This window comes from Liolophura sinensis, chromosome 9, assembly GCF_032854445.1.
Source record: "Liolophura sinensis isolate JHLJ2023 chromosome 9, CUHK_Ljap_v2, whole genome shotgun sequence".
Classification (NCBI taxonomy): domain Eukaryota; kingdom Metazoa; phylum Mollusca; class Polyplacophora; order Chitonida; family Chitonidae; genus Liolophura; species Liolophura sinensis.
In genome coordinates this window covers 1,071,408-1,084,408 of record NC_088303.1, presented here as the reverse complement: position 1 = coordinate 1,084,408, position 13,001 = coordinate 1,071,408, and the positions used below count along the sequence as shown (strand labels likewise).

The 13,001-nt window shown below is 40.0% G+C and overlaps 1 protein-coding gene across 1 annotated transcript; it reads left to right on the top strand.

Moving 5' to 3' along the window:
- Positions 1–3,180: 3,180 nt before the first annotated feature.
- Positions 3,181–10,507, top strand: LOC135474972 (beta-1,3-glucan-binding protein-like). Its single transcript, XM_064754680.1, has 9 exons — positions 3,181–3,190; positions 4,455–4,606; positions 4,846–4,920; positions 5,586–5,646; positions 6,071–6,241; positions 6,675–6,752; positions 7,089–7,185; positions 9,452–9,575; positions 10,295–10,507. Exons 1-9 carry the CDS (start codon positions 3,181–3,183, stop codon positions 10,505–10,507), a joined length of 981 nt encoding a protein of 326 aa, XP_064610750.1.
- Positions 10,508–13,001: the final 2,494 nt, after the last annotated feature.

Below are 13,001 nucleotides of genomic sequence, written 5' to 3'. Positions count from 1 at the left end.
GTGGACCTTTGTACACACCTGACAGTCTAGTGGACCTTTATACACATCCTACCGTCTGGTTGACATTTGTGCACACCCAACAGTCTGGTGAACTTTTGTAAACACCTGACAGTCTGGTGAACCTTTATACACATCCCACAGCCTGTTGGACCTTTGTGCACATCCAACAGTCTGCTTGAGTTTTGCACACATCCAACACTCTGGTGGACCTTTGCACACATCCAACAGCTTGGCTAGAAGATGGATGAGTTACTGCAAGGCGAACTCTTCCAGTGTTGCGTGCGTGCGTGCGTGCGTGCGTGCGTGCGTGTATGTGTGTGCGTATGTATGTATGGGATTTTACGTTTATCACATTTAAGTACGTGTGTATACCTACATGTTGTGACAAGTGTTGCCGCCACTGAAATATGATGCCGAAGACACCAGACATGACATCCTCGCCAGTCACTGACACCGGTATACTGAACAAGTAACACTTTTTACCTGTAAGCCTGTAGTATTACCCGATCCGGAAGCCCCAGGACTTTCGATGATTGATTTGGTGAGGTGGTCTCCAGTTACAGACCAAGCAGGCTATATTTTGTACAAAATCGCCCCTTTATTACTCATTTATTACCACCGATGTTCCACTCCTTTCTCTTTCTTCTTGCTTGATGCTTAAATACAGATTCATCATTAGGATCAATCGCCAAATCTCACCGAAGGAATAAACAGGCTTGTGGGCATTGAATCTCTAGCACATTATGAAGTCGTCATTTTGCTCCACATCCATACAGACGATCCAGGAGAAGTAATCTATCAAGTTTGAGGGTCATCAGGCCATCAGAGCTGATAGCCTACAAAACCTCAGTATAGTAATCAATGTGATTCACACTATTTTAAAACTTATGTTTAGGAACTGGAGACAATTAGATAGAAGTTACAACTAGAATTAGTTTACTTATTTACTTAAAATATTGTTTATTATTGATGTTTAGTAACATATTTATATGTAAGCATAACGAGGATAAGACCAGGAGCTATTTGCTAGTGGATAACATGCATTTCTTGTAACTTCATCTGCACTGAACAGTTGTCAGTCCGTAGGCTGTGTAATTTGTATCATTGTCGATCCGTAGGCTGTGTAATTTGTATAGTTGTCAATCCGTAGGCTGTGTAATTTGTATAGTTGTCAGTCCGTAGGCTGTGTAATTTGTATAGTTGTCAATCCGTAGGCTGTGTAATTTGTATAGTTGTCAGTCCGTAGGCTGTGTAATTTGTATAGTTGTCAAACCGTAGGTTATGTAATTTGTATAGTTGTCAGTCCGTAGGCTGTGTGGTTTGTATAGTTGTCAATCCGTAGGCTGTGTGATTTGTATGGTTGTCAACCAGTAGGCTGTGTAATGTGTATATTTGTCAATCCGTAAGCTGTTTGATTAGTATTGCTGTTAACCAGTAGGCTGTGTAATGTGTATTGTTGTCAATCCGTAGGCTGTGTGATTTGTATGGTTGTCAACCAGTAGGCTGTATGCTTAGTATGGTTGTCAACCAGTAGGCTGTGTAATATGTATATTTGTCAATCCGTAGGCTGTGTGATTTGTATATTTGTCAATCCGTAGGCTGTGTAATTTTTATTTTTGTCAATCCGTAAGCTGTGTGATTTGTATATTTGTCAACCAGTAGGCTCTGTGATTTGTGTAGTTGTCAATCCGTAGGCTCTGTGATTTGTATAGTTGTCAACCCGTAGGCTCTGTGATTTGTCTAAAGAGCTGTGAATTAACCTCCACTCATTCATTGTTACACTGTTGTTGTTACATTGTTACTATAACTAATACACTGTTAAAAGTTAATAATTTAACATATCTTTCACCAATACAAATTTGATTTCAATTAAATACACGTACCCCTGCCTTTTATTGCTCTCCCCAGTAAGGCAAAATTTGAACTTTTGTTGCGTCAGAAATCAATAGGTTTACATTGACGGAATTGATGAAAACAAGAATAGCAATGCAGAGCGTCTGTTTGTGTGTTTCTTCCTCATAGTTGCACACTGTGTTAATTGGGTTTTGTTGATGGAGTGGATAATAATGAGGGATTATAACGTATACTTTTACATATTTGATCCACATTGCTTTATTATTTGTGAACTGCGACATGATCGTATAATTGCAACATGATCATGAAATTGCCAAATGATCATACAACTGCGCCATCTTCATAGGACTGGGACAATCATACAACTGCCACATGATCATACAATTGCAACATGATCATGCAACTGCAACAAGATTATACAATTGCGACATGATCATTCAATTGCGACATGATCATACAACTGCGACATGATCATACAACTGCGACATGATCATTGCGACATGATCATTCAATTGCGACATGATCATACAACTGCGACATTATCATAGAACTCCGACATGGTTATACAACTGCAAAATGACCATACAATTGCCACATAATCATACAACTGCAACACGACCATACAATTGCCACATGATCATACAACTGTGACATGATCATGTAAATGCGACATTATTATACAACTGCGACATAATCATACAACTGCAACATGATCATAAAATTGCAACATAATCATATCCTTGTGACATAATCATACCGTTGCGACATGATCAAACAATTGTTACATGATCATTTTTTTTAGATTTTTGTGAAAATAGTTAAAGGCGTTAAAACATTTGAATTCTAAGGTGGGCTTTATGAACCATAGTATCAGATGTTAGGAACTCTCATGATACAGGGGGTTGTTCCAACTCTAATCACGAGAGTGAATCTTGGAATAGCATTTTTACCTATGAGTAAAATGAAAGATTACTGAAATACTGTTCCCAAAAATGTCTTCCTTCTGGTGAACATCAGGGAAAAAAGTTGACATCAGAATTCCTATCGTCCATTTGGCTCATAAAACCACCATAGTATTAAAACATTTGAATGCCTTTCAACACTCTTTAAAAAATCTGAAAACTTTTAGGCAAAGTTTTCATTTGTCTGTATGATGAACCTTACTTGACATTTTAGCTTTCTTTTACTTTAATGTGTACTTTCGCATTGCTTTTACCTGTAGTCAACGATATCAAACCTTTTATCTAGATTGCTCATTATCGACTGTGATTGATATGTTACGCCCTACTCAAGAACATTTTAACTTATTTGACGACGACCCACATTATGGTTGGAGGTAAACAAGTAGAGCAGAGCAAACCCACGATCATACGCATGTTGCTGTCGACTGGAGAAGCCAGCATAAGGTGGACTTGAACTCAAAGCCAGCGCATTCGAATTAGATGCTCCTATCTGAGTCACTGTGCTGCGCTAGCTCGCTAACAAGGGATCTATGAACCGTTAGTATAGGCCTACATTAAATTTACCCGACTGTCTCCGATTAGGCTAGACAATTGTGACGATTGTTTAAATCTCATCGGGATGTTATCTGGTATAACAACTTATCTAGTGCAACGTCGAGGACCAATGAGAATGCCCGTTCATTTCTGATGGCTACCATCCGTATACCAGCCTGGACAGAGAACACACGGACTCTGCAGTCCGTATCTACTCACCAACATGTTAACACAGCTAACCCTGCTTCTCTCCATGGTACTCTGCCTCGCCCGTGGGCAAGCACTGAAATGGATTTCCGGTATGAGGTTTGTCTGTACGATGTGTATGCACTGTATGAAATACCTGGGTATACTGTTAAATTTTAAGTACTGTAAACACTTTACAACATTCAAGTTACTGTACAAGTACTATATTTAACATTGGGTAAGATAGTGTCATGTTTGTATCTGTAAATTCATACTGGTGTACAGGTTTGATGGTGTGTGAATCTTTACAACACTTTGAAAGCGTTAAACTATAAGACGATGTTGTACTTTTACAGTACCTTGCTTATATGTAAGCGCACAACATGCTGCAGATTTAGAGTGAGAAGACTACAGGTGCTGTTTATATACCGGTAAACGGACTAAAACCCGAACATCCAGCAAATTTACTGTAAACAACAACAAAAATACTGTTGGTTATTACAGTGTAAGTCCTCGTGTAAATTCTGGTGGACGAACTGTCTATATAACACGCTGATATTCATCCTCTGTACCGGATACCGGCTTCTTTTAAGACAGAAGCCAGAGTCGTCAAACATTAGAAAGTTGGTTAATAACTTGACAACGGACGCTGGTTTTACACGCGGCAATTTGGTTTATTCCACCTATAAAACTGACGTTAACTAAGAATCAAATTATACCTCAAAGTGGCTAATAAATCTAATGCAGAGGCAATTTACTTGTTACACGGATGAAACCAGGGCTAGTTAGATAACAGATAGATAACTGATCGAAGGCTTTGGCAGATAAGCACATACATGTATACACGTATATGTATATGACCATCAATAAAGCTGTCGGCTTACATGTACGACATCCATATTTATATTGCATTTACAGACAAATCGGAAGGAATAGACGAACCTGTTATCGCACAACCTCCTTGGCCAGCCCCTAAAACCAGCATGAAGCTTATATTCTTTGATGATTTTAACTTTCTGGACAAATCGAAGTGGTTGTTGGCCGCAAGCTCAAGCATGTCGAAAGGACAGGTAATTTGTTGAGTGCTCGGGGTTTAACGTCGTACGGTAATCAGTTGTATATATGGAGTCCAACGTTGACTCGAGTCCACCAATGTGGCGCACAAGTCTGTTAATATAACCTGCCAAAGCTCGGTGATGTACGTCACATACCCATTGTCCTCTATCCATAATATATATATATAAAAACATAAAAAAATAACATAAGCATGTAACTGTTTGAAACGTTTCAGATCTTTTCATTTCTTTAGCATGGTGAGTTTGAAATGTACACTCCTGACGCATCTAACTGTTTTGTGAAAGACAGCAAGTTATTTCTACAGCCGGTAAGTATTCCAGCTATCTATATGCTTTACTGTGAATGGTGTAATAAGTCCATAGTCATATAAAACCTATAGTTTTCCTTGAACGACATATAATATCATACATATATTTTTACATTTAATACAGTTTGACTTAAGCTTACTTTGTATAAGGTGGCGTTGGGAACGATCGCAGCGGCAGGTCCTATGCTATAGCATATGGTGTGCAAAGGCGGGAGATCCGCCTTAGAGAGATATGACGAGAATGTGCAAATTTCGAAACTCGACAACAAGTTCACAAATCAGAGGTTTAAAACTTTGTCCAAGCGCTCGTAAAAGTTTTGTGGTCGTGGAGGAGATGCTTTCTGAGTAATTATAATGGGAAAATTTTTCAGATCCATATTTCTGTCATGCTTGCCAAGACATCGTTCATATATCGCTGACGCAGTGGTTTAACAATGCAGTAAAAAGTTACTTTGACAAAGAGTTCGAATCCTATAGTTTTGTTTGTTTTTAGTGTTTTTTTTCCGTCGTGTGCTATTATAACACGAGGTGGAAGATTACTTTCGTCATGCATAAGATACCGTTTTGGTGTTGTAATGGTTAGAGCCTTGACTTCGAAGTCGGGAGACCTGGGGTCGAACTGCCCGGGTATGAACTATATGCATATGTTTCCTTATCATCCACAGACCTTAACAGCCGACAGGTTTGGAGAAAGCTTTCTTCACAACGGATTTCTTAACTTCACTGGTAAGTCGACATTGTTTGTTACCTCCACCGAAGAGGTTATGTTTCTGTCCGTGTTTAGTTTCTCGTCATCATGTGGGACCGTCTGTCTTTCTGTCCGCAGACCAAGTGATTTGTACTTCTGCCAAAGGATCATATGTTTTCGCTGGCGCTTGTTTTTCAGTCTGTCTGTGGTTAAACGTATTGGAAAAGTTCTTCACGGGCTTTGATGAAATTTTGCACACAGAGATATTGTGTTGTCGCTGGCGAAGGAACACGCTGGCGAATACTACCATGAATGCTCATTTTTCATTACATCTAATTCAATGCAGAAAGTCTCCAAAAACACGGGTGACTGTAATTTTAGATACCTTTTTCTGTTTCTCTTGCAATAGCTACCTTGATTTTCAGTGTCGGTTTCTTTTAATCGTGTGTTTTTATGTATTAGAAAAGTGGGGTTATTGTTATCCCACTTGGAACGAGGGTTGCGTCCGGAACACGACCACAGACGGGATTATGCCCCCTGTTTTGTCGTGTTACATGAAGAGCAAGTTTTACTTCCGCTATGGTAAGGTGGAGATAATCGCCCAGATGCCGCGGGGAGATTGGCTGTGGCCAGGTGAGAGCAACGCCTTTACCGTTGGTCTATGAACAAGCCTTGGTGATCGTGTTTAACCTTCATCAAGAAAAAAAAATCGTGTAACCTTCTGATGTCTTACTATAATACAAAGCAGATTTTTAAGGCACGTGTATTATTCTGTGACGACAAAGTCAATCACCAGTGACCAGAGGATTCGCAGACTCGATTCCAGCTCTTCAGAGTCAGATTGGTTGGCAGGTACTAGGCGCAAGGCGTTAGTTCTCTGGTATCCCCCTCCTATCATGGCCTGAAAGACAAAACATGGATAAAACAATTTAGTACGACCTTAAACACCAACCAACTCAATAAATAAATAAATAAATAAATAAATAGATAAATAAAGTTTGTACAAAGATAATACAAGATTGTCCTATTTATATGCACTATATATATATTTTGTTGACATTGCCAGCTTTGTGGTTTATGCCTGAGTTCAGCGTGTATGGTGGATGGCCGCGCTCTGGGGAGATCGACATGACAGAACTATTAGGTATAGTGGCTGGCTAAAATTGATAATACGAACATGTATATTGAAATAGTATAGCGACTAACCGTGAAAGAGCATACCAATATAAAGCCGTCGAACATAATTTTTAATCAAGGCTAAATACATCTCATGACATGGATAAATGTTATGTGTTGAGTACGACGAAACAAAAACTTAACAAATAAACAAAAGTTACGCATTTTGAAAACTCAAATCAGAAAAATAATATATATTGAACAGTGTAATGGCTCTAACAGATTAAATCGAAGTTATATTTTTATGCAAAGTAAATCTTACCTGTGCTCAAATAAATCCGAGTGCTATACATTTTTCCCCCAGGAAACATGAACTATGGGAGTGTTGGAATCCAGAGAACTAGAGCTTCTCTTCACTTTGGAAATGATCGGGACCATGACACACATCTTACCAATCATCAGTAAGGAACAAAGACACATTTACATCAGTAACAAACGCGAGCATGCCAAAATTACCACAGCATTGTGTCAATAGTTTTCAGTGAATTTACAAGGGTTGGTCAGAACGGCCTGGATCCCTGAAACACATTTTATTGCCTCTGCGCAAATCATTCCATGGAATGGAGTCGTCATGTAAATCTATGTATGTATATATGCTCAAACGTTGTTTCCGGACAGCACAGTTGGTAGAGCGTCCGCTTCGGGAGCAGTAGATCCAGGATCATTCCTGGGTCGAGTCACACATAAGACTTTAAAAGAGGAAGTTGTAACTTCCTCGCTTCGCGTTCAGCATGAAGGGGATAGTGCAATGACTGTTTGACCCGTATCAGTATAATGGCACGACAAGGAGGTACGTTACATATACGCTATGGATTCCTTCGTCGTCATGTGACTGAAAAATTGTTGGCACGACGTTAAACCCCAAGCACTCACTCACTCAAACGTTATTTCTTTTGGAATAGCATTCGACTTTTACTGTGAAGTATTCACAATGAAACGTCATCGGGATATTCCACTCGATGGGAAATACAAAGGTAGTGTTCTGTAGCGCCTGGCGGTTATAATCTATCCTACTCAATGCTTTATTAAAACGAATTCCAATTCTAGAACTGGTCTTTTTGACACGACAAAACCAGATACTGCAACATATTTTTATTGTACATTAGACATTTATTGTCAGATTTGCCATATTTCAGCTGGCTGAGCAATGGAACATACGCCGATGGATTCCACAAATATTCAATTGATTGGACGCCATCTTATTTGAAGTAAGTGCTGTCGGACAGAATACTGGAGACTTGCGACTTGAGTGCCAGTGCTTTTGTATGTTTTCTGATTTGGTTGGCGTCACGTGATATGTCTGATGATTCATATTTATAGTAGTTAGGTTAGTGGGTAAGGAACCAGCCCACCCAGCCTCTGGATTATATCCGCCACTGCTTTAGCACCGTGGTTGGAGACACTTATCTTTCTGGACCGTGGTCGAGTGGTAGGGGGCACTTATCTTTCCGGACCGCGGTCTAGTGGTTGGGGACACTTATCTCTCTTGACCGCGGTCTAGTGGTTGGGGACAAATCTATCTTTCTGGACCGTGGTTTAGTGTTTGGAAACAAACTTATCTTTCTGGACTGTGGTCGGCGTCACTTATCTCTCTGGACCGCGGTTGGGGACACTTATCTTTCTGGGCCGTGGTCTAGTGGTTGGGACACTTATCTCTCTGGACCGTGGTCGAGTGGTTGGGGACACTTATCTCTCTGGACCGCGGTCTAGTGGTTGGGGACAAATCTATCTTTCTGGACCCTGGTTTAGTGTTTGGAAACAAACTTATCTTTCTGGACCGTGGTTGGGGACACTTATCTTTCTGGGCCGTGGTCTAGTGGTTGGGGACACCTATCTCTCTGGACCGTGGTCGAGTGGTTGGGGACACTTATCTCTCTGGACCGCGGTCTAGTGGTTAGGGACAAATCTATCTTTCTGGACCGTGGTTTAGTGTTTGGGAACAAACTTATCTTTCTGGACCGTGGTTGGGGACACATATCTTTCTCAGCCGTGGTCTAGTGGTTGGGGACACTTATCTCTCTTGACCGCGGTCTAGTGGTTGGGGACAAATCTATCTTTCTGGACCGTGGTTTAGTGTTTGGAAACAAACTTATCTTTCTTGACCGTGGTTTATTGGTTGGGGACACTTATCTCTCTGGACCGTGGTTGGGGACACTTATCTTTCTCGGCCGTGGTCTAATGGTTGGGGACATTTATCTCTCTGGACCGTGGTCGAGTGGTTGGCGACACTTATCTCTCTGGACCGCGGTCTAGTGGTTGGGGACAAACTTATCTTTCTATTTTTATGGCATATGTGATTCGAGTTCAAATCCGGCCTTGGACGAGGAATTTGTAAATTACCCGCTGTAGATTACCCGCTGTAGATTACCCACTGTAGATTAACCGTTGTAGGTTACCCATCGTAGGTTACCGCTGTAGATCACCCACTGTAGATTATGTCTGCATGGCCATGGTGACGAAGCTACGACGCTCGCTTGGCAGTTAGCGCAGTTTTACGTTCATTAAGACTACTTGTCTTCCATCAATTTATAGTGTTCAAGCCTGTCCGTCACACGTGACAGTGTAATGAATTGCCAGTGGTCACGCGTATGATTCACCGGTGAATCCAGCCTTTTGTCAATTTACAAAAGAGATAAGTGAACAAATGCAGTAATGTTCTCTTTGCAGTGTATATATAGACGATTTCCTCATCCTGGGCACCCCGACGCCTCCCGAGGGTTTTCATGATCACTATAATATTACCGGCCCGAATATCTGGGGAAGCTCTCAGAATGCGCCATTTGATCAGCCGGTAGGCATGTTTTTATCTTATTACGTGAACTCACCGACAGCTATAGATAAACCAACATCAATAATGAACAAATAGTTCCAGGTAAAAAATTACTTCATTACTTACTAATAGGCTAATATACCTTTACCATTAAGCAGGTGAAATTTCAATTTTTAACCCTTAAAATGAACCAAAATGTAGCAATGAAGCTTTCTTTCTTTCTTTATATATTTATTTACTTGATTGGTGTTTTACGCTCTACTCAAAAATATTTCACTTATATATGACGACCAGTATTATGATGGAAGGAAACCCGACAGAACCGGAAAGAAACCCATGAGCATCCGCAGGCTGGTGTCATATCACCTACGAACAGGGAGGGAGCCAGAGTGCGCTGGACTTGAAATCACACGCCCCTGGGTCGTTGTGCTGCACTAGCATCCTAACCACAATAGGCCACGGAAGCCTCACTTTATGCCTTCGATTTATTGTAAAATAGATTAATAATAGATTAATTGATAATAATAGATAGATAAAAGTTTGTTACCGAGGTTTATGAATCATATGTATCCATAAACTGTACGTATCGCTATTATTTCCTTCATTGCTGGTTATTGCCACACCCATTTAACTTTATATCGCTGTTGTCGTAACCCTCACACATCAGCAGATGTTAACATTGTTAACATCAATCCATTGCCAACGTTTACCTGTAACATAGCCCCATTTTTCTATTTCAGTTTTACATCATAATGAACAATGCTGTGGGTGGTACCGGTGGTATCTTCCCCGACAATGTACCGAAACTTCCCTACCCCAAGCCCTGGTCAAACAACGATTCCCCACCCACAGCTATGGACAAATTCTGGAGACATAAGGATCAGTGGTATTCCACCTGGAACGGGGAAGACGCTGCCGTCAAAGTTCAGTCTGTCTCTGTTTGGAGCTATTGAATAAAAAGGCTTTTACATTGTACTTTGTTATTAGCTTAACTTAGTTTGGAATACCTGTCCCTCATTAACTGGTTCAACAAAAAATAACCGAGGATTGTGGCGATCAGATAGTTGACGGCTGCATCGACGTGTAAAATTTCCCGGCGGCACAAAGAAAAAATCCACTCAAAATACCGTCTCCACATGCTGCCTCCGTGACTTCTTACCTTTTTCTGATGAATTTGTATCTCTGTTGTTTACTCACATGGGTTTTATCCCACTCTGACGATTCTAACCGAATTGTTTTAGGAGGAAGAGAATTTCCTAGCGTTCCTAGCGGTGGAATTTCTGTGTGTTAGAAGTGGACCTAACGAGATTTTATTAGAATTACACGGGTCCACGCATACCCATAATCATAACGGTTCCATATCATATCCTGACCTAAGTCCCCGTGATACAGGCTCCGGGCAATCATGACGGTCCCAATGTGTATCATATCCAGACCAAAGTCCCTGTGGTACAGGCTCCGGTAAATCATGACGGTCCCAATGTGTATCATATCCAGACCAAAGTCCCTGTGGTACAGGCTCCGGTAAATCATGACGGTCCCAATGTGTATCATATCCAGACCAAAGTCCCCGTGATACAGGCTCCGGTGGAAGGGAGGTACATGTATACGTGTATGTGACTCTGATGAACACATGACAATAACAATAGAGATAATCCACTATTAATACATGTATAATCTTCAACATTTTTTATGCTACATATTTCCCAAAAATACCCATCATATAAGTTCTTCACATTTTCCAAGATGCATGTTCTTCAACATTCATCCCTATACATACAACATGGTAACAGTCTTCACACGTTCTGCTACATCGTTTACCATAACATGGTCTTTAACATTCATCTTACACATTCAACATTTTTCACCACACATAAACACCATTCTTCACCACACATATACACCATTCTTCACCATACATATACACCATTCTTCACCACACATATACACCATTCTTCATCATACATATACACCATTCTTCACCATACATATACACCATTCTTCACCATACGTATACAAAAATTTTCGTCACATTCTTCTTAACATTCACCATACATGTACACTATTCTATGCCACATTCTCTTCAACATTCTTTACTATACGTATATGCCACTCTTAACCACATTCTCTTCAACATTCTTCTGTTGAACATTTTTCTTCACCATTTTCTTCACCATACATATACACCACTCTAAACAGCATTCTCTTCACCATTTTTTGCCGCATTCTCTTCACCATTCTTCGTCATATTCTCTTCACCATTCCTCGCCATATATATATACATTCTTCACCACACATATACACCACTCTTTTCCACATTCTCTTCACCATTCTTCGCCACATTCTCTTCAACATTCTGCACCATACACACACAACATTCTTCACCACACATATACACCACTCTTTTCCACATTCTCTTCACCATTCTTCGCCACATTCTCTTCAACAATCTTCACCATACACATACAACATTCTTCACCACATATATACACCACCCTTTGCCACATTCTCTTCACCATTTTTCGCCACATCTTCTTCAACATTCTTCACCATACATATACAACATTCTTCACCACACATATACACCACTCTACGCCATATTCTCTTCAACATTCTTCACTGTACATACTTGAATTCTTCACCATAATACTTTTAACCTTACATCACTTAGTTTTTTAATTTTCCTATTTACACATATTTTTTCACGTTCCTGAAAGTAGGCTACATTTCTTCACCACTCCACATTCCTAAATATCTTGCAGACACTATATACATCTTAAGCATTCTTCAAAATACATCATCCAAGATTCATCACCACACTCATTTTTCAGTACTATTTGTCATACATCTTCATCACATATTAATGAACATTCATCTCCACCCAAAACAAACACCCACAGCATAAATAGCCAGTATAAATTAACTGTAAGGGAGCAAATGGTAAAATGTAAACATCTAGACTTTTCTGTTATGTGAGATGCATCTATCAAGAGGCTACTTGTTAACATCACAGCAGCTACAATTAAGAAAATGACATAATAAAGGAGTAAATTTCTAACAGAATTGGTGAAGATTTAATATTTCTGAGAGTAAAACAGCTAAGCTTTACAGAACATAGAATGTCAATTTAAGTGGAAAGGGCACCAATGCTTCCAGTCAGCACTTGTATATTTGTATAGCAGGCCAACCCTGGAATCACATATTTTGACACTAGACATGTACAAATAGGCTTGTAACATCAATCATGCAGTGCGATTGATCAACACATCTGCAAATTATATCAGTTTCTTCCAACAATATTAAGGTGGCTAGAAAATTCTGGACTAATAGAGGCTGTACATTGAGTGACAAATGTCGGCTTATTTGTGACATGATTTGCATATTTGTGGCATGATTTACATATTTGTGGCATGATTTACATATTTGTGGCACAACAGCAACAGTCAT

Bases quoted from the DNA above. Each gene is read 5' to 3' on its own strand.
- LOC135474972 (XM_064754680.1), top strand. The intron at 6,242-6,674 runs GTGAGAGCAACG...TGACATTGCCAG, and splicing joins GGGAGATTGGCTGTGGCCAG to CTTTGTGGTTTATGCCTGAG. The intron at 9,576-10,294 runs GTAGGCATGTTT...TTTCTATTTCAG, and splicing joins ATGCGCCATTTGATCAGCCG to TTTTACATCATAATGAACAA.